Source organism: Anser brachyrhynchus (assembly GCF_964034855.1).
Source record: "Anser brachyrhynchus genome assembly, chromosome: 6".
NCBI lineage: Eukaryota > Metazoa > Chordata > Aves > Anseriformes > Anatidae > Anser > Anser brachyrhynchus.
This window is the reverse complement of record NC_137700.1, coordinates 25,169,878-25,196,461: the sequence shown is the minus strand read 5'-3', so window position 1 is coordinate 25,196,461 and position 26,584 is coordinate 25,169,878. Positions and strand designations below refer to the sequence as shown.

The window sequence follows — 26,584 nt, the reverse complement described above, 5'->3', positions numbered from 1 at the left end:
ACACATCCCTGTTCTTTCAAGCCCCCGGACTCAAGAGCATGGGGCCCTTCCTCTTGCATCCTAGATGAACAGCCAAAGCAACAGCAAGAAAACCCCTCTGGAATTGTTCAATCAAAGAGATCCGTTGCCCCTGAAAGCACTGGTCCTCAGAAAGCCGCCTTGGCTCTGCGACGGCACGAGTCCTGAATGTAGAGATTAGCAGCAGTAAAGTGTCCAACAGAGCAAGTGTTGAAGAAAATCCCACGACATGGGGGGAGAATCCTCTTGCAAACACTTCATCGTGCCCCTGCTAAGCCAGAGAGTCAGGATAGATTCACTCTGACAGGGCTAGATCAAAAGGAGATGGCTTTAACAAGAGGCTAATCCTGTTGTAGTGAGCACAGCCTGAAGCAGGTTCCCAGCTATGCTGCCAGAAAAAGGGCGAGAAGTCTCTTCCAAGCTAAAGAAGAGGAGTGGGGGGCGGGAATGGTGCCAAAGAAGCTTCTCATTGCACCTGCCAGCAGGCAGCAGTAATAGAAATGGGGTATTGAGAGCATTTGTTGCAAAATAGCTCAGCTTACAGGTCCTCCAGTGCATTCACTACAAGGTGGAGAGCAGCATGGCAAACGTGGCACACAGCTCAAAGCTAAACCTGTCCCAATTTCTTTCAGAAGGTGCCATCTCAGCACCTACGGAAATTCACTGTGGGTCTCACCATGCTGAGGGGAAATGCTGCCCCCAACAGTCAGGTGTTAATTTAGCACGATCTTTCAAGCTGCATCAAAAAAGGTGTGTGGGCAAGGGGATAAGATTAAATCTGCATTTCTAGCAACAGGTGACTGTAGTCAGCCTGGAAAGTACTGAGAGAAGATGCAGCACCACAGACAACATAATCATGCTACAAAACAGCCACCCTGGATAATGGTATGTGATTTTGGATGGCAAAGAGTCAAGGTGATTTAGACTGCAATCCGAGTATTGCGTATCGTGCAGGACTGGGCAGATCAACATGGAATGAGAGGTGCTGAGTGTGACAAGGAGCAGTTACAGGAATGCATCTTTCGCATGCAGCTCCCTGGCTAAAAGACAACCAACACATATTCTAGTCGAAAGCTTACCTTTTTCTTCTGAAGGCCTCCTCTTACAGATGGATCATTCCAAGATTCCTGAGCTGTCAAGAGAGAACAACACACAGATGTCACACTTGGAGAAGATGGCCACAGCTGCAATTCATGGTTCGGAACTCCCATCAGCAAAGGGCCCATGTCTCTAACTCCCCCATCACTGCACCTTCAAACCATTTCAGCTGAGGAATTTGAGGCTCAGCTCACAGACCCAAGAACTGCTCTTGATTTCCTTTTGCTTTCTTAATGACATTCTGAGCATCTGAATATGTGCACAGGCTTCATGAGGTGACATCTGATCAGATTGTCCTGGTACACCTTTACACCCACACAGAAAGCCTTTTCTTCAACTACCTGAAGACTTCCACATTCTGCATAGGCTGCAGAAGTCAGCCTCAGAGTCAGGGCTGGACGTTGGTCAGGACCTGCATGTGGAATCAGGGATTTCCTGGGGTTCCCCAAACCGAGAATCTAGTGCTGTGGTTATGTAGCAAAGGCTACTCTATAGGTGAAAGGGTTTCTCATGAACACTTACAGGAGTGCCTCACTGTGGAAGTCCACAGCGGTGCAGGTTACTGTGATAGGGGAAGACTTTAGAGGTGGGTTGAAATTTTCCCTTTCCAAAAGGATACCCAGAAACAAAGCTTACCAAAATTTGCTGGCTTCCCACCTAGAAAGGAACAGACTTGGCCAGCAAATTTCTTGGGAGCAGAAGGGTGTCTCAGCAGAGAGTCAGTGGTACCTAGCCCTGAACCCCACACTAGGTGATTAGAAATCCATCAGACCACACGACATCAGAAGACCTTCAACCACGCTTCGTTTTGCTACAGCCAAATTCCAACTACCTTGTCTATGGCTGTCTTGTAAGGATACCTGGATCTCTAGACAAAACCCCAGTGCTTCTTTTGTCACACCAGTATTAATAACCTCAGGCCCACAAGATGGGAAGAACCTGTGAGAAAGTGGCATAATTCTATGGGGCAATATCAAAATTGCTGGAGCTCAGTGCCACGCTTAATGAGCCACTGATCCTCAACTGAGCTTTAAAAATCACAGGGGAAAGATGCAAAAGGTGCTTCATTACTTTAATTACCTTTATCATTAAAACTCTGGCAGCCTCTTTTTGCCCTCCCTTTTCCCATGATTTCAAGACTCACTCTCTGATGAGTTTGGATCAGTAGTTTAATTAAGTTGGCACTTATTTCTAGCTTGGGGATTCTGTGCCCTAGAACTCTGCTGGCCCCCACCGAGCTTGTGGCCTAGCAGTCCCTGGCACTATTCCAGCCCAGTGGCACTTTGAATCCTCACAGGAAACAGCTATTTAAATTATAGTCTTTAAGCCAGGCACTTAATCATCAGACACGAGACAACAGGAACTTGCTGCATTTTGGTGGGATAAAACCCTGGCTATCTTGCCTCTACTACTTGTGAAAGACAATTTCTCAGCAACCCTGAAAAGAACACTCCATAGCAGCAGTCTCCAGCAATGCCTGTCCTAGAAAAAATACAACTGTCACAAGATGAAGTCAGGGATTATCCTAGCCAGACAGGAGATCAGCCAACACTTTACTGTCCTTCACCCTGCCCTTGATGCTCACCGAGAGCATGGGATTTCTACAAGCAAAGATCTCTCTTCACTGTGCTAGTGAGAATTTCTCCATGAGCTCACGTTCAGGAGTTTCCAAAGGAAGTAAGTCTGGCTAGATTGAGTGATCCTACAGTTCCTTTCCAGGCTAAAACCAGTACCCATCAAAACCAGGGCAACAGCAGGCAGGAAAGCCCTCTCAGGGAAGCCTATCTGCACTGCTGATCCAGGCACGCCCTATACTCCCCATGCAAACTAACTGAGGCTAAATGTTGCCAGGAGAAGCAAACTTCCCAGCAGTGCATTCCCACAGGGCATCTTCAGCCTGAGGAAATGTTTGATATCCTTGCCTTGGAATATGCTTTAACAAGCATTGAGGCCTTTTGTTTCCCTGCTGAATGGACAACTCTCTTTCTGGAGTCCTATTCTACACAGTGAGGCTTGCTAGGTGGTAGAAGTGGGTACCCAGTATTCAGATTTCCTAAACAAAGCTGAGACTCCCTGGATAGTACTTTGTGCCTGGCAGATGGTCTTTGGCACAAGCAGCCACTGTGCAGAGCCACCCCACTAAGACATCAAGCCTTACCCACTGACAGCACAGACTGGCAGATGCCTATTTTCTGCCATCAGTGAACCCCAAGGAGATACATCAGTACGAAGCACCAGTCTGAAAAGCTCTACAGTCCAACTTCTCCCCAGAAGATGGAGATTGACACTCAAACCTTGTCCTGTAACAAAAGCCAAGAGGACTTTCTATTTCCCCTTGGAATAGAGTCCCCAGATTCTGCTTGGGAAACTGTTCCATCACTGCCCATGTGGGAGCCTCACCTCTTCCAGCCTACCTGGGGAGAGCACAAGCACAAGTAAAGCCATGCACAAGGCTGGGAGTGTAACAGGGAAAAAACATGAGATGCGTTACAGCCACTGGCTTGTTCCTTGTCTAGAGAAGCAAGAAAGGAGCAGGGGCTGCTCCCCTATCCTGCTGGCCCAGCAGCTGTGCAAAGGGACACAGAGACTGAGAATACTCTAATCCTTCCAGGACTGGAGGCAAGTAGAGAAGGAAGAAGTCTCTGTCTTCTGTACCCAAACTCATCGGTAATAGCACAGTGTTTTCATTTCACTTGCAATATCCTCAACTGTCACTAGTCCTCAGGACAAGTATATCCACTACCCTAGTTGCACAGCTCTCCAGACATGCAAGGAAACAACAAACAGCAACAAGCAGGCATGCATGCATGCATGCTAAACATGCACACACCCCACATTTCACTGGAAGCAGCAACATTGCCTCCCCCACAGCTCTGGAGGCTTCTCTGTGTACTACCTGCATGATCCATGCGGGGATCTAGCCAAGGGAAGAAACCTGAAAATCAAGGCAGGGTGGGAGTCATCATCACCAACAGCTTTTACTCAGCAAGTAATATTCCTGGACTACTATCCCTGATAGCTTTTCGGAAGGAACTTGCACAGCCTTAGTACACTGTAGAGAGGAAACCAGAAGAGATTCCCTGGCAAACATTTTATGGCAACAGGAAACAATGAGGAGAATCAGAGCACAGCACACAGGAATTTTATCTTGAAGCTAGGCAAGGGGCATCCTACGGACAAAGAACCACCGCCTTGCTACCTCAGCATTTCAAATGTACTTTTCATTTAAGTTACATAAGCAAGGATAAGATCAACAAGCCTTCCACCAATAATTCCCCAGGAACTACCACCCTTTCAGTCAGATTAGATGCCTCTGGAGTGAATGATGACTCAAGGCTGCACTGGGAACCTGAAGAGACAGCATCTTGTAACCACAAACTGGGGGACAGAGAAGCCGAACAGCCTGACTGAAACTGTCATCACTGCTGTATTCCACCACCACAGCAAGCCTCAGCACAATGAGCCTGTAAGGGTAGCCTCAGAGAATCCCACATCTAGCCTTTAAGGCAACAGACCAGAGCTCAGAAGGCCCGTGTCCATTATGTACCGCAAACTGCCTCCAGGAGTGTCCAGGACACGCAAGTCACCCAAGCAGTACTTACCTGTGGGAGGAGGAGGAAGGCTGGCTGCTGGCAGGGGCTTAGTAGATGGAGCTCCAGGACCACCCTGAGGGTAACCCATGTTCATGGGGCAGCTGAACGGTGCTGAAGAGAAACCTAGAGGAGACTGGCTTGCCACAGGGAAAGGAGAAGCTGCAGGAAGCTGAGACGATGGGACCGAGGCTGGAGTGAAGAGGGCAGGTCCAGGTGGTAGAACACCAGGAGATGTCATGGGCATGGACTGTCCTGACAGAGGCGGCTGGCTGGGGAAGGAAACAGGACCACCAGGTCTGGCTGCCGCTGGGCTGTATGGCTGAGACTGTGACAGAGCTACAAATAAGAAAAAGTGCATCAGCATCACTCGTTCCGTGCTCAATCTACTCCTGGTGCTCTCCTTCATCCTAGTAAGTCTTCCCTTCTCCAAGCCATGCCCCAGTGTATCCATGCCAAGCGTATCCCCCATAACCCAGGCTACATCAGTAAAACCCTGCCAAAAAGTTAGCAGTGGCTCCTGGATCCCTATATATGCTTAACAACAGTGGCAGTGCAGCAACAGTTACTAGAACTAGGTATGCCAGAAGTGCTGAGAAGCTTCTCTGACAGCTGACTTGTTCTTTTTAAGTACAACAGACCTGTGAGAAAGAGGTAAAGCAGCCATCTCTGCTGAAGGTTTTGATCTATGAAAGTCTACAGAACACCTGGAGAACAGACACAACTATCAGACAATGCTTACCTGGCCCTGAAGCTGTCGCTGGAACCATGCCCAAGTTGTACTGTGGATATGGTGGCCCTCTGGAATAGACTCCTGTTTGCAGACCAGCGCTGGCCTGGGGGGCGGCAGCATGATGAGGTGTCACGGACAACGCTGACACTGGCTGAGGCGCGAAGAGGGAAGGCACTGAAGGCTGAGGAGGTGCCGAAGGGGTAAGTGACTGATAGCTGGGCTGCAGTTACAAAACAAAGGACTCTGAAATGGCTAAAGGAGTCATATAGGACACATACGTAGAACAGATGTACTTTCTATCCCTGTCACTTCTCAGGCAAGAGATGCTGCTGCTTCTGTTAGTGCTCTGGATGGACTGGATCAAAGGCCTGACTGCTACCTGGAGCACAAAGGACCTCCCTCAAACCATCACTGTGTTTGGCAGGAGAAGGCAAAGAGCACAAGTCTGGGTACTTCCTTCTCTGCTGGCACAAGACTTGATGACCCTCTCTTCCTTTCCCACCACATAGCTTACTCTAGAAGCTGGGAAACACACTCTTCAGAGTATTCCCAGGCTTTCACAAGGATTTGCCCTCAGGAACCAACTTCCACATAGTCACTTCCTGGAAGCAAAACCAGAGGAAATAATGAAGAAATAATGAAGTAAAGGAAACTGGACGCAAAACTTCTTGAAAACAGTTTTCTTGAGCAAGGAACTGAGACGAAGCCATACTGCACTAATTCTACTGACATCTGAGGGTGAGGTGGCACAGGAGAGTGAATGACAGCCCTCTTTTCCCTCAGTATGTAAGATCTCAGACTCCATTAGAAGTTGCAGTGGATCACTGCACTTGTAGCAGTCTCCCTCAGTGACTAGATGTGGGTCAGGACTTTGCGAAAAGAAGCCATACAACCCACTTGTGCATTATCAAAGAGCTTGTGTTTGCTTCAGGGAAGAATATCACTGATGAGATCCTCAACGCCTGCAGTCTGCACCATCTCATATTACTTCACATGCCTTCGCCAACCCAGCAGCCTTCCTCCCTCTCCCCAAGCCATGAGCACTTGAATTTAAGGCCTACCTTCTCTGGATGTTTGGGACCTGTTTTGCGGGCCGCTCCTTCAGGGGTGGAACCCCTCTTGGCTGCTGGAGATGTTTGTTTAATGACACCTACATTGACACGAGTGTAGGGGAAAGGGGGTGGCTGCTGATCACCCACGTTCCCTCCTTGAGCGTGGAAGAGACGGTCTCGGAGCTGTTCGATCAGGAGCTAAAACAAACTATGCGTTAGGAAAAGTGCCTTTAGAGCCTCAAATGGAAGCTACTGGGGTGGTATTCAAAGCAGACCCTGACCCAAAGCACCGAGCATCAGCCTGCAAAGCTAGCCATTTCTACAGTAACCACCAGGAAAAAAAAAAACACAAGTGACAAATTCTGGGACTTATTCCCTCACAGATGAGGTCTCCCTGATCCTTCTCACAATCTTTAGGGTGTTCTCTCCCCAGCCCCCACTCTCATTTGACCACTGGACAGATTTGCTTCAAACTACAAGCTGGCCTCCCCATTCCCTTTTACCACCTAGAATCAGAAATAGACACAGCTTCCCCGGAAAGCTACTTCCCAACAGTGCTCTCCAGGAACCTTATTACATTTTTTTTTTTAGTTTCCTTCCTTTTCCCCAAATCAAAGGCACTACAAAGAAACAAACAAATGATGTCAAATGCCATGGTCTTAGACAAAAAAAACGAACCTCTACTCTCAAGTTACCATAATGAAGGTAAAACCCTAAGTCCTGATGCAAGCCAAAACCCAAAGCTCTCTTGTGGAAAGTATCATTTTTCCCCTTAGAGTAACCTTTCACACAACAACCTGTTTCTCACTTACCTCTTTAGAGCTGTTGGGTAGGTAATCCATTGCGGCTGCCAAGCATCCTTGTGATGCCAGGAGACTGGCATACTGGGTGATTCGCTCTGCCAAGACAGGGCCTGGCGCTGGTCCTGCTGTGCCTCGGAGCATCTCAATGGACCTGCTCAGCACCATCACCTTCTCCACGAGATCCTGAACAGGCAGGGGGAGGGGGAGAAATGGACCATTCAGAATCTGGTTTGCTTTACTGGCCCATTTCACACTGAAACAATGCCAGATGGCTCTTCCCTTTCAGCTGAAATCGGGTCCAACATGAACAGAAATTACTCCGTTTGGCACCAGACATTACCACTGATGACCATTTCTTCAGGTGCACTTTATGGAGAAAAACAGTATCCAGAACACAAATCCTGACATAGCTACTTCTACACTAAGGGAAAAAAGAAAATCAGAAACCACAAGGAAGTTCCAATCAGCTGTGATCTTTTTACTGAGAAATTATTCCTGTAACTCTAGGAGTTACAAGATATCAGCTTGGTAGAGAAAGGATTAAAACCATACCAGAAGAAATTCACTAGAAAAAACTACTACTGCTGACAAGCAGACCAGAATGTTCTCAGTTATTCAAAGCTCCTCCAACTCCTAGAAATCAAAGTAATGGTTGTATCTATACAACGATATATGCATTGCTGGCTGATGACTGGGAGGAGCCAGCTACTTCTTTTGGAAGCCAGCTACTCCGCACTTGATGTGATGATGCAAACAGATTAGGGTTACCAGACTGGCCTAGAGAGAAGTCAAACCAACATCATAGCACCTGTACCTGCAGGGCAAGGGGTGACGAAGTCTCATGGTTTTTTACCCAGCATTCCACCAACCTCTCCACATTTCCTGACGAGATATAGCAGAGGCAGGCATCATTGGACAGGGCTGCATCTCCCTCTGACTCTAGGCGGGCACCCAGCATGTCTACAAAGGAAGAAACACAGCCAACATTTAACACTTAGTTTTTGAAGAGCTCATAAACACCAAGGCTCCTCTCTTACTCTGGCTTGGCATGAAAAGATGTTGCCAGCTTTTGATCTGAACCTAATTCTGGGTTAACACAGAAAAATTGGCATCATTAAGGAATACCAAAGTCAATTCGTTTGAAAAGAGAAGTCATTTCTTATACATCTATCAATTCTTGTATGTCTGAGGTATAAAAGGGAAAACCCCTAAAAATAGCAGATTAAATTGGCAAAATCTCCAATGCTCTTTTTCCAGTAAGGTGTGGATATCTCCCAGCAACAGTTGTGTCCAGTATCAGAGACCATAAGTAATCTGGTAGTTATCAATGTTCAGCAAAAGCTAGGAGATAAGCGTGACGTGCAGCTATCTCACTATCGCCACTGCCAGGGCAACTTTCCTGCCCTATACTTTGGTCTGTACTAGATGGCCTGTTTTCTTGCATTTCAAGTTATGTCACCTTACTCATATGAAGTGCTGGCACTTCTCCAACAGAGCTTAGCCATTCCTGTCAGCCAGATGCTAGTTGCCAGCTAAGTAACATTTCTTCAGGTTCAGTCACTAGATTGCCCCTTAACTTTACCTTATCAGAACAACCCGCTGCTGAGCATGTTTGGTTTTTAACAGGCTTGAGAAAACTACTGAAGCTGTCAGTCATTAACCCATCTCTGAGCTTAAAGGGGAGGGGAACCTGCTGGACAGAAAAACCCCTTCCAGATGGAGTGAAGCCACCTGACCTTCTACTGTCAAGGAAATCCCTGTCTCTGCAGAATAAAATAATAAATATGACGCTCTTAGTAACTCAGCCTGTTGCCTGTTCTGTTTTTTTTTCCAAGTTATGGATTGAGGTGACAGGAAATACCAGCACGTATCATTTTAAACCCTAACTGTCAGCTACAGTGTACATAATTCATTCTTCTAACTTAACAGTCCACACTTAAGACTTCCAGCTAGCTGTAATGAGTAAGAAGTGCTTTCCTTCCTCAAATGTGTCTGCTTCTTAGGGTAAGCAGTCCAGAAACGCCCTCCCCTAAGGAATATCTTATCAAAAGATAGCAACACTGCATACCACAGAGCTGGGTATAGTCCTCATGCTTTGCGTATGTTAACAAGATGGCCAGTGCCTCCTTCCAGCTCTGTAGATCACACGTGCAAACGATATCTTGCCACTTCTGCTGCACAACGGAGGACAGCAGCTGTGAGGAAAAAAGAAGGCCTGTCAGTGACTGAAAACTAAGATATACTGACTGCTCAAACAAGTGTATTCACAGGGACAGCTCACTTCCAGACACACTTCCCAGTATGCAGCAACCACCTCACTGCACATTAAGTTCCACCAATCCCAGCACTCCAGTGTTAACAGAAATTGATACCTGATGCCTCCAAAGAAAGAGAAAAGCCCAACAAAGCACGAAGATGAAAGCATTCACACTAGGCAAGACTAAAGATCTGCATGCCCTGTTTCAGAGCAGCTAGTACTGATGATTGGGAATACAGTGCTGGACTTTAGCAACCCTTGTTATGCCTTTTCCAATCCCATTAAGCTATTAATAAGCCAGGACTCTCCTAGCTGGGCTAGGGGAGCAAAGGGGAAATATGCTCAACAGGTTACAGGCATGGGGAGCTGAGGCAGAAACTGGTAAATGAAAAGAAAGGAACAGAGAACAGACGTTCTAGGTGGGTAACAAGACAATGTCATAAAACTATCGAGAGATCAGAGTAAATGTCTAGCCAAGAGGAGATAAACAGATTCTGCTGACATTCCACTTCCTGCCAAAGCATTTCCATATATATTCAGACAAACATCTGCCATGGTATTACACACCTTCCCCTGCTCAGTGGGTAAACAAAACTGTCACTAACCAGGGAGAGTTTTGTCTTCCGCTTGGCAAAGTAGCGCTTCTGGGTCTCCTTTAGGAGGTTCTCCCCACCAGCTATAGCTAAGACGATGGCGTCAGCAAAGCGCTCTGCCCGCATGCACAGCTCCACCGCACCCTCAAAGTTCCCCAACAAAAGAGCTTGGCTGATGAGTCCATCTGTATCTACAGAGGTGAGAAAGCAGAGTCAACCCACAGGGGCACCATCCAGATGCATTGATCATGCATTTTAAAGAGCAGACAGTAAAAAAAAAAACAATAAAACATATGGAAGTCCAGCTAAAGGAAGATCTGGAAACACAAATCAGGTTTTGCAGTTAAACAAACAAACAGACCCACCGACTTGACATTAACTCTTCCATCATCTAGACAATTCTCTTCCACTTTTAACAGGTCTCTTATCTGTGAAAAGTATTTTTTTGCACAATGCTGAGAGATGTTGCATGACAGTAGGGTGCATCATGTGTTTTAAAGGTATCCATCTGCTGGAGTGGACCAAATTCTTCCTGGTCCCTAGAGAATTTTATGGTTTACCCTCCTCCCATTATCTAAAGACAGCAGAAAAAAAACCTTCATATAGTATACCTTCTGTGACAGGAATCTCCAATGCGCTCATATTCTGTGGGATGAGGTTGTCAAAAAAGGCTGAAGAGGAGGAAACAGCAGCTACATCATCACTGGTATTTATCAAAAGCTGTGCAAAAAGTGCAAGAGGTTACTTTATTCATTGAACACAGATTCTGCCCAAAACAGTTTAACGGTTTACAGGGTGGGGTGGGGCTGCTCTTCATTTGGTTGACAATGCTCATATAAATCTGATTTCAATTTGGAAATCCTTCATGCCTCCTGTCAATGCACTACCAACATGCACAGTTTCACCGAGGTAGCAACAAGAGAAATGGGGCTATTGACAAAGCTTAGGAGACTTGATAGTGTAAGACAAGCAATGGCAACAGTATTGCTGGCCAGCATTCATCTACTCAACTGCCAGCAAGCTGTACAATTTTGCATGGAGCAGGGACAAGCCCAACAAGGGATACCTGTAATTAATAGGCAGGATCACAGACATGCTTGGTGCTTGATGGGAATGCATGATACAAGTGTTACTACTAGAATACTTCAACAAGTGTTTAAGGCTTGTGAAGATTACTAATTTGAGAATAGCAGCTTTAGATTCCTTAGAAGAACAAAATTACAGAAGATGCTGAACCAGGCCTCGGAAGGCATGTGAAGCTGGACATCCCGAAATCATGAAAATACATTTCAAAGGATAGAGGTGAAAAGGAAAGAAATGCAAAAGAAATACCACAGCGGAAGCTTCACAGAGGAAATCCAGAACTGTAGCATGAAGTTAAGCTGGGCTGAGGCTAAGTCTATCACTGAAGAAATCAGCACTGGTGAAGCAAGCCTTCTTGCAGGGTTAACAGCCGGGAGTCCGTCTTCATCATTCGCTGATTTGTTTTAAAGCCAGAAGGGACCACTATGATCGCTTAGTCTGACCCTGTGAGGGTCAGACAGGCCTGTGAACTGCCCTCTGCGATTCCTGCATTGAGCCCAACAACTTGTGGTTGGAATTAAACCTTCCTGTTCATTCTGCCCTCCGCTGCTCTCCAAGACTGGCAAGATGTACAGGACATACCTGATCTGACTGTGCAGTGTTTGCCTCATCGGCCTCAGGAAGGGGCTGTTTATCTGGGATCCCATTGCTCAAACATGAGGCGATCTAGAAAAGTAACAGACATTCACTGGGTGAAGCCCCTGTTAACATTAAATGCATGAGTAGCAAAGCCACCAAGTGACTGACAAGTCCCAGACAACTCCCCTGGCTCTTTCACCTGTTTGAAAAGTTCCACCTCTCCCTATTCCTCGCTGGCCACCCAGCAGAGGTCATTTATCCTTTTCAGAGCATTGCCCGTGGTGCTGCAAGAGTCACCCCCTGCAGTTCCAACAGCACTATGCCAGACTGCCTTCATTTGTCATCTTCTTTCTGGCTGAGGAACTCTGAGATGCAGAGAGCTGAATACTAGAAGCAGCTCTCACAACTGTGCTGCTGTTATATGCTCCTTTGAGCACCAGTGACTGGCAGTAAGATAACAGGGCTCAAGATCCCTTTGGTCTGATCCAGTGAAGCTACTGTTATACTCTTACAAGTTCCCACATTCACTTTTTAATGGGGACTTCAGGTGCCCCTCAGCTGAAATTTCATACATTTTGGTTCTTTGTGTGCTGCGAGAGCACTCACTCAGTTCCAGCAGTGACCCTACAACCTTCCTGCAGCAGCTTTAGTCCTGTAAAGGTTTCTCTGTATTGAAAGACTCCCTTACCTTTTTTTGCAGATCCTCTTTACTGTAGCCCAGCAGCTTGAGGAGTTTAGTCCTGGATTCCTGCTCCAGGTTCACCTGAGTCACAAAGGACAAAGAAAAAGGCAAGGAAAATGTGTAAAATCCGAGACGTCTACACACTGCCAATGGCTGGCTACTTCTAGCAGCAAAGTCTATAGCTCAGCTTACAAATAAAGAACTCAACTATGACAAGTACACCCAGTGAATACCATAAGTCTATAGAATTTAAGGTGATAAAAAGGGTGAAATTCAAGTTCTATCATATAGTTACAGTTAGGTGCAACCAAGAGTCAGGGCTTCATATAGTTACAGTTAGTTGCAACCAAGAGTCAGGGCTATGCCTTTGTGCATATTTAGTACACTTGGTCATTAATTCTCTGGATGGTCCAGGATTTGCTAGGCTAATCTCTGTGCAGAGTCAATGGACTGATCTGACTCTTGATGAAACTGAGTGGTTGCCTGAACTGCTAGCTGGCTTCACACAAAAAAATGTAGTTAACTAGTTGTTACAGAAGGTCTCTGGATGGGGATTTCAGACAGTCCCAGAGTTGCCCACAAGCTGTACACAGCCTGCTTCATATACACTACTTGTATGCTTTAATGAGTGATTAATGTCTTGCAAGGAGAACCTGGCTGTTTCATTAAGTCTTCCAGGCAGTTCCTACTATAGAACTGAACAATCTGCACATAGATAAGACACTTGTAAACAGTTGGTAGAAACTGTTCCTGCAGATGCAGGAATGTTCACACAGGACATCACGCATCTTTTGTACAGAATTAAGGTGTTTTGTTTGTAGTTTAAGAAAATTAATAGCAGTGGGTCTTGCCTGTCCTGGAATTGTCTCATAGGACCACGGGCATTCCGAATTATAAGAATTCGGCAGAATGACGGTTTGAGGTATCTCATCCAATGCTGATGAGGACATTGTTGGAAAGACCCTTGCGACAAAGACTCTTGTTACCACCTAAACAGCAACTGCCCCCCCTGTTCAAGAGCCCAGATTCTCCATCCAAATGTTATGCTATGGAAAAGATCACAGTATTTCCACAAAGACAAGCAGGCTGCCTGTGAGTGTCTATAAAAAAAACTACCAAGGATAAGCCCAGCCTCTCTAGAAAGAGAGGCTCTCCTCACCACCAAACTCTTTCATAAGTAAGAAATTGCCAATGAAACCATCATCCTATGTAGTGCTACAGGCAGTCCTCATGCTGCCACAGATCTTTGCCTCATTACTGGGGAATATCATTACCCATCTGGACTTTGCCTTGAGAAATAGTAATGGTAGAACCCCACGGGTAGTAGATATAACTCGGACTTGGGTCGAGACGAGAAAATTCTGTTTAGCATCTTGACAGGAAGCCCAAACCAATCCACTGAAAAGACCATTCCTATGGGAAAATAATGCAACCTACAAAACCTCAACTGCCAAAATTTCTTTTAGACAAGTAATTAACTAGCCAATTCAGTTTGATTTTATATCTTAAAGAACAGGAATATAAAAGACTAGAGAGGAGCATAACCAGCAAATTTCACTGAAGGAATGTGGAAGAAATAACCTCTGTGCTCCACCCACAGTCATTCTACCTTCAAGAAGTTCCATAGGTTCTCATCAAACTGCAACTTGGCTGTCTGGATCTTGCCCTTGCAGTAATCAAGGAGATTTCCTGACTGCAGAGCCATCTGCAGTTCTCTGGATCGGAGCAGGAATTCAGTTTCAGTAGTGACTTGACTGATGAAAACCTGGTGTGGGTAAGTCTGCTGCATTTGCTGCCCAGGAGCTTTGGTAAGACCAAAGGTAATCAGTTTTCCTCCAAACTGAGAAAGAAAAAGAGACAAAGTAAATATTTTTATAAAAAAGGTAAAAACACCTCTCTTAGCTCTTCATTTAGCAAGGCAGACTCAAACTCCAGCTGTGATCACAAGGAACCCAAAGTTTCACTTGCATAGATAGCAGGAACACAGAGGGAGTTCCCATCAGAAGCCCTTCAAGCTGAAGAAGCCGTAGTTCCCACTGATAATGAAGACACTTGTGTATGTGCTGTCAGGCACAGCCAATTACAAATGCCAGAAAGGCGGAGGAAAAAGTACAATTTGGAACTGTTTGTTCTTTTCTGACATGGAGAGGCAGGCTGCAACGATGAAAGCCATCATGCAAATAGCATATACTAGACGGACAGAAAACAAGTAAAGACAGGCTAAAAGAAAAATCCAGAGTTTTGATCTAAGAGGAGAGAGGGGAAGAAAATTAAATACTTGGATAGAGAGGAGAAAGACAGGAGAATGGAAATGTATGCCACAGCCTATAAGGACAGTATGAGTCTTTCTTAGCTCTGTTAACTCCTTCTTATAACCTCGCATTCTCTGCTACAGGACTCTTTCATGTTGGAAATGTACCTGAATGTTGAGCAAAAAAGCTCCCCTATATGGGAAACCACACAGTGCCTTAAACAGGCACTAAAACAACTAGCAGCAGGAAGATCACAAGTTTTCACAGAGAAAGAAAGGGACTGCATTACTAGAAGACACAGTCTATTGCATTTTCAGCTAAGTATGTTCTATTCACTTACTGCAAATGAAACGCCCACAGGTCTGCGAATCCACTTTGGTGGCTTTTTTAATGGTGGAATCAAAGTGGTCTGAGCTACTTGCTCAGGCACCTGCAAAGGAGGAAGGATCTGTCCTGTGCCAAAGGGATCCAGGTTGTTGAAGGAGGAAGAGATCTAGAATCAGATGGAGAAAGCGATAAGATACAATTCAATTCTGGTCTGTATGGAGCAAGTACAAAAAAATACTGCTAATAGTTACGCACCATGCTGATGAAGAAAGAGACTATTACAGCATCTCTTCCTGAAGTATTACCAAGTCCAATGTAAGATAAACGGAATTTCTAAACAGTCCTAGAAATGATTTCTCAAGAAAACTTCACCTTGAGAGACTTTCAAGCAAGTTTCCTTAGCAAGGCAAAAAATCCCTAACAAATACTGCTTGGCTTAGCACTCAACTCATAAAAACAGGAATTACAAAATGACTTGTTTTATGCAAGACAGTGACAAAATATGGTCAAAAGTTGTCAACTTATTTCTTGTATTGCTCATAAAGGAATGCTGACTCCTTTTCTGTTGCTTGAATCTTTCAAATTAGTTAGTTTTAAGGACTGTCTCAAGCTTTTATAGGACTTTAGTGAGGCTGGTGAAATAACCTCTTCAGACTTTATTGCCTAGACAAGAGTATGTCAGAAGTAGCCTCTGATCTGGATTTCTGATGTTTAGGGAGTTGGTGAGCATATATACAATGCTGTTCACAAGCATTCTTTATTTTTAACATCATTGGCATAGATTTGGTGTTAGCCAAGGATAACCCTGTTCAAGCTTGACAGGATCACATGGCATAGCTCCAAAAGACCTCTGACTCACATACCTGAAAGGAAGCAACACAAGGCTGGGCTAGCTAAGGTTGCCAAACAAAGGATCCCATGCAAGACCTACACGTTTTGTCTTTTAAGTCAAAACGTGAAACTAATTCCAAAGAAAAAGTATTTCCTGAGGGAACAGCCTAAACTTATAGATTAATCATCCTAAACCTTAAAACAAACAAGCCAACCACACCACAAAACTAACAAGGTACTAGTACCATCAACCTCCAGGTCTTCAGAGTTTCTGCCCTGATACCATGGAATCCAGAGGAAAAATACCACCTCTTAGTCATGAACTTCCAGCCTCCATAACTATCATAATCTCCTACTTTTGTTCATCTATGAGTTATGCTACCCACACTTCACAATTGGAGAATAGTAGGAAGTGTGATGCATGCACATGGAAAATGCACAGAAAGAAAGTTTGCCATGGGTTAAATAAATCCTTAATCTCCTACTGCTGTTGCTTTGTAAAGTATTCTTTGCTTCTTGCAAATCCTATGAAACTGAACTCAATCAGCTGTAAATGACTATATAAATAAAATTAATCCAGCTCATAGGTATTCTCTTAAAACCTGTATTGCAATGAATTTGTTGGCTGGGAGAGAGGGTGGGAATTGAAAGACTAGACACCAGATTAAAAATAAAATTTCAGGCTACTGATTTTTAATTCGTTCAGAGTTTGCCCATCAATTCAATGTCTAAATAACGGGTTTCAGTATCAAAACATTAACCTGCTCCATGTTATAGTTAATTGACTTAAGGAGAGTTGCTAACTGTGGCTTATAAGCCACTTTTAGAAATTCTCTTATGAACTAATAAAGAATAATGTTCTGTATTAATTCGTATCAATGTATTTAATTTTAACCTAGTGACAAGCTTGTTGCTCTAACAGTTGTGCTGCTTTATTTTTATTCTAGCAATAATAATCATTATATATATACATATATATAACATCAAAACTATATTTGATCTTTGTTTTCTTTACACACTAATGAATTTTACTAGACACACTGAGATACTTCTTTGTCAGAAGGCAACACAGTCCATTTGTGTCTAGGTGGGTATTAAATCCTCAAAACAGGCAGCTTCTGATTCCCGTACCATACAGCTATATGTCCCAGTGGACGTGACTGACTGCATTCCTTAAAAATCATACTGTTACAATGGTGTGCTTCTAATGCTCTCAGAAGTCAGGAGAGTAACTGCCAATCAAAGTGCCTCAATCAAACTGCCAATCAAAGTGCCAATCAAACTGCCTCAAGACAAAATACATTCACGGGACTTTACCTTGTCAGCCTGTGTCTTCTGCTGAGCTTCTAAGCTCCCACCCATAACAGAATAAATGTTGATCCATCCATCAAAAGTGGCAGCAGAGAAGACTGAAGGATTCCTAGGACACCACTGGACATCAAAGCACCACTGACTCTGAATAGGTAACTCATAAACCATCTATCACAAAAAGAGAAGACAGAAGCACACAATATAAGAATAGCCCTCTGCTTTCCCCAAATTACTTGCCCACAACAAGCGTGTTAGACTTATTTACATACCACCATTGTATACAAGTCTTATATTTTAGCTTGAAGGATACATTTGCAACAGAGTTGTAATGCACAGAGCCCAAACAACAGAAGGCCCCAGAAAGCTGCTGAACAATAGGGTTCTAATTGTAGAGCAAAACTGACTTGTTACATTGGGATTTTGTTCTGCTTTCTTAGTACTTCTGTATCAGAGTGCAACAGCATTGTCGCACCTGCTGTTAACCACGGGAGACACACCAGAAAACAATGCAAGAAAACCAGAAGCCAATAGGCAAGAAGGTGTCACGATCAAGAATGTGTAAACAGAAAGGATAGTCTAGAAGAACACATTTGACAGGGAAAATAAAAGCCTACAGAAAAGAAGTAGAATGAAAAAAGAGGGCTGTAATAGCTGCAGACAAACTATGAAGGATATTGCAGACAACAAGTCAAGCACTCAAAAATCTGAAGTTCAATTCATGGCCAGTCACAGACTTTTTGTCTGATTTGGGGCAACTCACTAACACAACCTTGACTTTGAGCCTCCAGTTTGTAAAACGAATAGATTTGCTTTATTCCTCACAGGCACAATGCTTTCCAGCACACAGAATCACTGCTTCATTCTGTGTGAGAACATGATCCGCTCTCTATTCCTAGGTATAAAATCTTGCGTTTACTTCTAATAAAACATATGTATTTATTTTTAAGCAGTTTAACAAATAATCGTCCCCAAAAGAAAATCTCCTCCAAACCAACTATTCCCCCCAAATTACCAGATCAGCATTGTAAATGCCCTTTTGTTACTATTGAAAACTCTCCTAAGTCTTGTATCACTTGAAAATTTTCTAAACATTCGCATTAAGTCAAGAAAACCTCCTAAAAACAATAACTGCATAGATGCCCAACTTGAATTTGAACTCTGCAAATCTACATCAGCATGCATAAAGATAAACCAGCTGCAGTAAATTTGGCTTTTAAATTCTTCCTCTAAAATATAGTGAAAAGGCTTTAGTAAAAATCAGACATCAGGAACATTTCAGAGTCTGATTCTCTTCCAACCACTACACATTTGTACACAGTGAGCTTCAAATCCCCTGAAACCACAACAGCATTTCATGTCTTTTACAAAAATAGTTTAATTTACTTTCTTTTTTGTCTCCAAGGCAAAGGTGGTCAGCTAAGCAAATTGCCCCATAAGATGAATCCAGCCTGGGACTCACCGCTGGACTTTGCTCTGTATGGTAAGAGTACCTTCCCTGTGCTATCATCAAGATCAACACAGTGAAATTTGTTCAAAGTTCAAAATTCAGTTTTATACAGGAACTCGTAATTGAACAAGTAGGTGTGCAGAGAAATTTTTACATTGTCCCATTTAAAATGTTTAAAACCATTGTGATATTTAAGTATTTCAAAGATGGTAACTTTGAGATACGTGACTATGTAAGCAACTATATGTGAAAACACTGTACTACAAATAAAGTTTGCAGGCATTTTATATTGTTCTCCTCTCATTGACTCTAACAAATGATCCTCATTCTCATTCAAGTTTCCCTCCCCCACTACTTTTTTTTCAGTACTCTACGAGGAAGAGGAAGAAGAGATAAAAACATAGAAAACACTACATGGGTGAACACAGAGGGAGTAATTATAATTAGTTGAAACTAAGTTTATAGTTAAAGCTTTCTTCCTTGTACAACTTCTGCACGCAGATATGTCAGAGGAAATCTCTGCTCATCCCTGTTGTTTTTAGTCTCACTTAGTCTCTCACAACATTCTCATTTTCTCCAGACAGAAAGAATGCAGAAGACATACTACAAAAATGATATTGACACTCCACATGGATACAAAAAAGGGACACACATGTAGCATAGCACATAGCTCTGTATGAAGCAGATAACGTGTACTTATAGCTGCTGTTATGTACCTCCCCTGTACTGGGGTTCCAGCACAAGATCCGGTTGTCTTTGGCACTGCTCAACAGCAATTCAGGGTCAGCCTGGCACCAAGAGACAGACAGAACTCCCCTAAAACAGATGAGAAAGAAAACAGATTTCATACCCTGCTCTCTCTCTCACCCTATCAACAAGAAGTGCTGGTACACACTCCTTTAAGTTCAGAACACTGGTTTTCATCCCAGCTAAAACCAGAGTCAACTGTGAAACAAAACAGCCAGAAATAAATAAATAATTGTAGTTCTCTAAATTCCAGTCTCCCAGATGTTGGCCTTTTAAAAATGGAGATCCTTGAAAATGCAACATTACAAGCCGGTCCTCACCTAGCGTGCCCTTCTAGCTGGCTCAGAGGCGAGGTAGCAAAACGTAAGTCCCATATTTGGATCACTGGCAAGCGGTCGTCCTCAGAGGAAAGGACTAGCTGGGTTGCAACTTCTGGGTGCCAGGCCATTCCTGAGCAATGCATCTAGGGACAAAAATAGCACAGAATGAAAATTCAGCAATGCAACCTTGCAACGATGCAAATGGCCCAGAGCCACATCATTTTGTAATTAACTTGCTTAGAATACTTGACATAAAGCAAGCATAGCAATGTCTTGTTGTGGAAAGCAAGTATTTCTACCTTCTCTACACAGCCAAAAAACTCTAACCATACAGAAGTTGAAGGACTCGTTCAAAGTTGATCTAGGAAGACAGTTAGGATTAAAACACAGGAGGCTTCTCATAAATGAGCTGTGAAGACAGAAATGTAAAACAAGGGTGCCCTGTACTTTAGGAATAGGTAAGGGTATTGTTTTTTCAATTCATTACGAAAAAAAAAAAGAGAGATGCTTTGATGCTGTAGCTCCAAGAAAACCAGTCACAACAGCTCCCACACTATGAGCACTTGATCTCAAGAGCCTGTGCCACTGCTTTGCATTTATGGTGGTGGCATGTCGTAAGCAAGTCAGAATGATGGTCTTCACTCACTCTGTTGCTGTGGTCACTGACTTTGATGATAGGCTCATTCTTCCTGAGGTCCCAAACCACGGCCTTGCCACTGGGGTGAGCAGAGGACAGGATATGCTGCACTTGCCGATTCCAGGACACCACGCTGATGTCTTCATGAGGCTGCCAAGATAGGAAAGGCCATAGTTCCATTATCCCTGTGTTGAGGAAAACACCGATCACAGGATTCTGACATTAGCTTGACTAATGTCAGGGATTTGAGAATATATAGATTCCTCTCTTCCATCACTGATCAAGCAACTGTAAATATTAGCAGCATGGTCCAGAATCACTAGGGAGCAGGCAAAGTTCTTTCCACAGAGAGTACAGTGGAAAATCAAATTCTGTGGGGGAATGTCACTCGGAAAAGCACCTTTGCATTTTGGGAGCAGCTGCTGGATTCTGTATTGGCCAAGTGTATCATAAATCATGGGTCCAATAAGTGTTCTTAATCCATCACACATGCCACAGGTGGATCACGAGATAAACTGGTCAGGTATTTGATTCAAATCCTCAAAGATCTTACCCATCCACACAATGTGCATTCTACTGCAACTTGCCAGCCTATCCTCCCTCCCCTTACAACTCTTTCCATATCCCAGAATGAAACCCATCATTCAGTTATGCTTCATCTTTCTCCTGACAAAAGTCAAGATCGTTCTCTCTTCAGGGTGTTTAGACCAGGATGACTCCACACACTCACACCTTTTGCTTTGCCTACTGATATATTAAAACTGCATGGGTATTGCCCGGAGGAAAACTCAATTTACCTGTGATTTAGCCCCTGGAGTCATAGGCACGCTGAAGTTATTCAAGTCCCAGATGAAAATTTCAGAATCATTGGCTCCAGAAGCCAAGAGGTTATTCTGCAGGAAAAACAGAAGCTCAGCTGAAACTCCTACTTACTGGGAAAGAGGACAGATTTCTTAAAAATAAATGTAAGTTTAAAAAAAACCCAAAGCTTCCAAAGTCAGATAAGACCCGCATTTCACAGCCAATGCTAAGAAGATACTAACAGGATTATAAACCGAGCATGTTTCTGGCCTCCCATGTCTTCAGCTGTGCCATGGCAGAAACCTGTTTAAAATTTGTCTAGCAAGCTAGATTTGTCGTCAGCTAGTGTTACTCATCATGAAACTCTACCACAGGTCTGAAAGCCAGCCTCTGGCTATTTGAGCCTTTGCCCTGCACCCTGGCATCAAGAACATTCCTTTTGAGAAGGTACAGGCTTCCCGAAAGGGTCCGTGGACAAATTCTAATTTGCCTTTGTTTTACCACAAGAAATTGTGTTCTGTTCACTTCTTGCTTATTTTGTAGTCCCTTCAAGTGTGATCACAAACCCACTGAACTGGACACCAACTGAAGAAATAAACAAAGATGTTCTGATTTCAAACAGTTAATGGTCTAATGTATAACAGCATTACAAGTCGTGTTTTATGGTGAAGTAAGATGACTTGATCCAGGTCACAGGGGAATTCAGTGGCATAGTTGTCAACAGAGCCCAAATCAGAGTTCTAAGTCAGTCTTGTGTCACAGCTACCATGCCTCTTTCAGGTTAAAAGCTGCGTATTCAGTTAATAAATCTCTATACACAAGAGGAATAGCTCATGGGGGTTAATTTGCATTTGTTTATAAGTACCTTTACGTTGCATACCTGAAAAGGGTTAAAGTCAAGAGCTCGAACAGGCCCTGAATGTTTCTCTGTCTGCCCAATTACAGGCTCGCTCTTCGAAGCCAAGATCCGATGTGCACTGTACATTGTCAGTACCCCATTATCGCCTCCGCCAATGATCACTCCAGAGGACTCTGGGGACCCATTTCCAAAGTTACCCCAGATCAGCTTATGGAACCTAAAGAAGAAGAAAATAAAGCTGGCACAGGCCACAATATTTGGTGGAAGACTAGACATTCTGCATTACCAAACACCCAGCATGACTTGTGTAAAGCCAAAAATAGTCAGTCCTCGAAGACAGCGGTAAACTGATTCAAAAGATCACTTTACACCCTGAAAACATTCTTTCCCCTCCCCTCCCTTTTCTTGTACCAGAAAAGCCCTTTTCAGTTCCACTAATCGATATGTTAGTATGAGACTAACATGAGACTAACATGTTTGATACCTGTTTGAGGCAGGAAGTGTTCCTTTCTGCTTCATGTCCAGGGAGGGATCCCGGAAATCAACCTCAAATATTTCCAAGGTAGCATTTGTACTGAAGGATGCATCCAGTTGCTGGGCAGATGTTCCTAGCAGAAGTACAAGGGTAATACTTAGAATTGGGCACTGTTTTCAAGAGCACAAGATATAAATAGAGCAAGGCACTGGTAACCAACCTACCCTTGAGAGTCAACACAACATTGATACTGTGCCCATTCAGAGACAGTATATGGACGAACACCTCAGAATCAGGAACCAACTATTATGACAAAGGCTTTGAAAGAAATTAGAATGTCAAGAAATTCTGGGCACCAGGGTCGCTGCTGTGCAAACACCTTCCCCTCTTGGGATAGATATAATTCCTGTACATTACCCACACAGCCCAATCTTCTGATATTAAGCCTTTACCTAAATTACAAATACAGCTGCATCATGAAGCCCAGAAACAATTATGATCCCAAATACTTCTGTATACTGTTCCCTCAACCTTGAGCCGAGGTCACGATGATAACTTCTAAACCTAGTCTATGCCAAAAGTTCTTCAACCATAGCCAACCAAACATTCCTTGATGACCCACAGAGATCTGGCAGCCAAATAGTGATGGCTTCCTTCCTTCTCCCTAGCTTACAGAATAAAAGCTAAAAATAGACCTAACGTTGCCTAATGGAACACTGCCATGCAAATAGTCACCCAGCTGCCACAGGGATGCTTTGCAACTGGCTATGGCAGGGGAAGTGCCCAAGAGACTATAAAAAAGCAGTACAAATAATGAAACAATGCAGCCTCTGATCTAAAGCAGTTCGAAGCCAAGGCATTTGGTCCAACCAAAACTGTGGCCTTACTAGAGAAACACAAAATAGCCTATCTACCCCAAAAGTGGTAATGTTGTTTTTAAGGCCACAGCTGAACTTTAGTCACTTTTTTGACAGTCACTCCCCCCCAAAAAAAAACAAAAAAAACCCCGAACAATATGGCAGCCCTGCACAACCCAGACAAGAGACAGGCCTGATTACTTCTTGTGCTGGGTAGACAACTCAAGCTGACAGTTCCACATGAGCACTAAATTCACCTACTGCCATCTCAGTGAACAGGCTGACTTCATGTTTCAGGAAATAATCTGATTATAAAAGTAGCGAATAATGATTAATACAAAAAAAATGGAAATTAAAGGTTTTGAAAATGTTTAAAATTGAATGTAAATCAAAACAGGCAATATTAGGAAGAAGAAAAATTTATTCTTTGGCTGCCAAGCTACACAATGATCACTGAAAACCATCAAAGTGAAAGTAAGCTGAAATGAATATGATAAGAGTGAACTTTGTGACATTCCAAGTAACCTTATTTTGTTTTATTTTTTACAGCAAGCAGGTATTGGAGGTCATACAAACTTAAATAGAAATTAAATTAAAAAAACACTTGTATTCACCCTTTGAAAAATCACAGCCCTTTAAGTTGTCAAAGCTAGGCATGAAAGTAATCCTCTGGAGGTCACAAAAAAAAAAAACAGAAAACACTGTAATGTTTTCAGCATGTTGCTTGTAAGCTTTCCAGAGGTTATTAAAGTGGGAATTGTTGAAAGTTAAAGCCAATACAACTGTACATAACAGTCTCTCTGTGAGTCGTACTTTAATTTTATTGAATTGTGAAAAACTTTACCTGTTGCTAGATAAATGGGGTGGTTGTTTGCTGGACTCCATGCCTGGACAGCTGTTCGCTCAATCTCCTTTAGCTTCATTTTCTAGGCTCTGGAAGTAATTCCACATAGCAGTTAGCCAACATGAAAGTAATCATACCAGTAACAAAATATCCCCCTTACTATTGTACCAAAAGAACAAATTGTTCTCAGAGAGACGTTACTTACTACTTCCTGAGTTGGTGAATACAGTTTTACAGGGATGAATTTGGGTATTTCAGAAATCATGAAAAAAACAAAAACACAATACAACAATCCAGCTATCTGATCCCTGATTTTCTTTCCTACATAGCTCTTTTTCATATACCCCAGTTACATGCAAATTTCAGTTAAAGGAAAGGGATCTAAATTAAACAACATACTCAAGTCTTCAGTCCAGGCTGGTTTAAATCAGCTGCAGAAATTCAGTTAAATGTATTTGCAAAGCACTAGTTGCCCCCTCTGAACAAGCGATGTCAGTGTATGCATATGAAAAAATTGAGCCGAAGGAATCTCAGGACAGGCTAAATTCCAAGCAGCAAAGTGATGTGGCAACAGAAAACAAAGTGCAATGCTATCATGTGCCAATTCAGTTAACGTACTTTGTTCTCGCTCCTCTGAGCAGCCAAAGGAAAAAATCATTTGCCTTTCTGCTTCACTTTGTAAATGACAGGTGAAGGTGAGAGGATGTGATCCATAAGTTAACCATTGGGTTTCAAGCCCAGCTCTGACAATAACTCTTTTTATCGACTCTGGATAGATCAACTAACACCTGTAAAACGGCAACACAACTTCCCCATGTCACCAAAGAGAGACTAGTTAGGCAATAATTTGGCAGGATAACTGAAAGACAAACATAAACAGTACACAGCCAGGAGGCTGCAACACACTGAATATAAATACAAACAAATTGTTGGTCCATGTAGGATCCCGTTCTACATGAAAAGAAAGCACCCAGCACCACTCAATCCCAGGCTATGTCTGTCCCAGGCCTTTTAGGCATGTCAGTGACATAAATAATGAGTGGAGATATCATTCACAAGCTAGCAGCATCACTCTTGTGAGCAGTTCCTAAACCTTTTGAGCTTAGCTGCAGTACAATTTTTAATTCTAGCTAAGCAAAGCTGCTAACTATGCACTCGGATGATACCGATGATATCATGCTGAATAATATATGACTGGAAGCAGGCAGCACAGCAAAACACTCTGCATCTCACCAGCTTGCTGGGATTAACCTCTCCTGGATATTTGGCGCTGTTTGCATTAGCCAGGCTGGCAGTTAAACCACAGCCTGCGTTCACATGCTCCCTCTGCCCATATGCAGGCTACAACTGCCAGTGATTGAGAGTTTGGCCTTACTTAGACCAAAACACGGCTGTTTATTCCTAGCCAAGTTCACAGAGGTAGCTTGCTGTGGCCAGCACATTGCCTGGCCAAACCATATTAAAAAACAGTTTTGAAAAAGTCTTCCATCATCTTGCGGCTTGTATGAAGCTACAGTCTCCAGTTACCAGAAGCCCACACACGGGGAAATCCAGTCAGCATTGCTTCTTGGACTTGGACCTCCTGCCTAGTAACTCCACACCCTATTTAGGGTTTCTTCTCTACCACCAATCAGAAGATAAGGGCACACTCTCTCTCCCCCATGTACTGTCAGGACATGCTGTTTAATTAGAATTTGATGTTTTCTAGCATTAGCCTACAGCAGTGTCTCCCAAAGCTCAAAGTACCTGCTGTTCTCACATTAACCTTATCCCAGCTTAGCTGAAGCCCAGATGAAGCTGGACAGAACTCTTGCACAATAAAACAAGTGCAACTATTTCCTCTTGCAGCCCAGGAACAAAGGTGGAAAGCCACATCCTCCTCATCACCATAACAGACCTCTAAAGTTTATTTTCCTATCTTCCAGCACGCTTTACGTAGTACTCATTTGGGCTCCATCACACCCCTTCTGCCAAGTTCCAGCTCCCACTTGTCTGTGTCCCACACTAGCACAGAAATATTGTCCCGGTCTGCTCCCTTTATCAGGGGTGGGGAATGAAAATATCCCCAGAAGGAGTCACAGGGACTTGCTAGCACGGGCCTACTGCACAAAGCGCTGCCTGACTCCACTGATGTGGGGGAGCGGGACAGCCGGTACGTTCCCTACCTTCCCTTCCTGCCTCTTCCTCCTCCACGTGCAATCCATCAGTTGTAGGCTGGCTGTTGCTGGCTGTACATCCGGACCTCACTGCCGCTTGACTTTTGAGAGGACAGCTCCCCTGTTAGCCCATCATTATTAGAGAATGGCCAAGAGACCTCCTCCCTCTGGTAAGGGAGTAATGAAGCCTGCAGCCATCACAAGCTTGGGCAGGTGAATGGTACAAGCTCCC

At 43.6% G+C, this 26,584-nt stretch overlaps 1 protein-coding gene across 4 annotated transcripts in view; it reads right to left on the bottom strand.

Moving 5' to 3' along the window:
• The window catches only part of SEC31B (SEC31 homolog B, COPII coat complex component), a 33,100-nt gene that overhangs the window by 4,868 nt on the left and 1,648 nt on the right, over window positions 1-26,584 (bottom strand). For 2 of the 4 annotated variants that reach the window (XM_080597975.1, XM_080597974.1), the window contains 22 exons: window positions 24,197-24,285; window positions 22,505-22,628; window positions 22,042-22,237; window positions 21,158-21,253; window positions 20,370-20,510; window positions 19,724-19,866; window positions 19,373-19,472; window positions 17,216-17,377; window positions 15,081-15,233; window positions 14,098-14,328; window positions 12,495-12,569; window positions 11,810-11,893; window positions 10,756-10,864; window positions 10,157-10,335; window positions 9,363-9,489; window positions 8,109-8,254; window positions 7,304-7,477; window positions 6,501-6,689; window positions 5,449-5,659; window positions 4,719-5,045; window positions 4,013-4,051; window positions 1,098-1,150 (listed from right to left, as the gene is read on the bottom strand). In XM_080597975.1, the coding sequence (XP_080454101.1) occupies window positions 1,098-1,150; window positions 4,013-4,051; window positions 4,719-5,045; window positions 5,449-5,659; window positions 6,501-6,689; window positions 7,304-7,477; window positions 8,109-8,254; window positions 9,363-9,489; window positions 10,157-10,335; window positions 10,756-10,864; window positions 11,810-11,893; window positions 12,495-12,569; window positions 14,098-14,328; window positions 15,081-15,233; window positions 17,216-17,377; window positions 19,373-19,472; window positions 19,724-19,866; window positions 20,370-20,510; window positions 21,158-21,253; window positions 22,042-22,237; window positions 22,505-22,628; window positions 24,197-24,275 (3,138 nt within the window). In that variant the 5' untranslated portion in view covers window positions 24,276-24,285. Of the gene's footprint in view, window positions 1-1,097; window positions 1,151-4,012; window positions 4,052-4,718; window positions 5,046-5,448; window positions 5,660-6,500; window positions 6,690-7,303; window positions 7,478-8,108; window positions 8,255-9,362; window positions 9,490-10,156; window positions 10,336-10,755; window positions 10,865-11,809; window positions 11,894-12,494; window positions 12,570-14,097; window positions 14,329-15,080; window positions 15,234-17,215; window positions 17,378-19,372; window positions 19,473-19,723; window positions 19,867-20,369; window positions 20,511-21,157; window positions 21,254-22,041; window positions 22,238-22,504; window positions 22,629-24,196; window positions 24,286-26,361; window positions 26,474-26,584 lie in introns of all 4 variants that reach the window. The other 2 variants (XM_080597973.1, XM_080597976.1) reach the window with 2 other exon arrangements.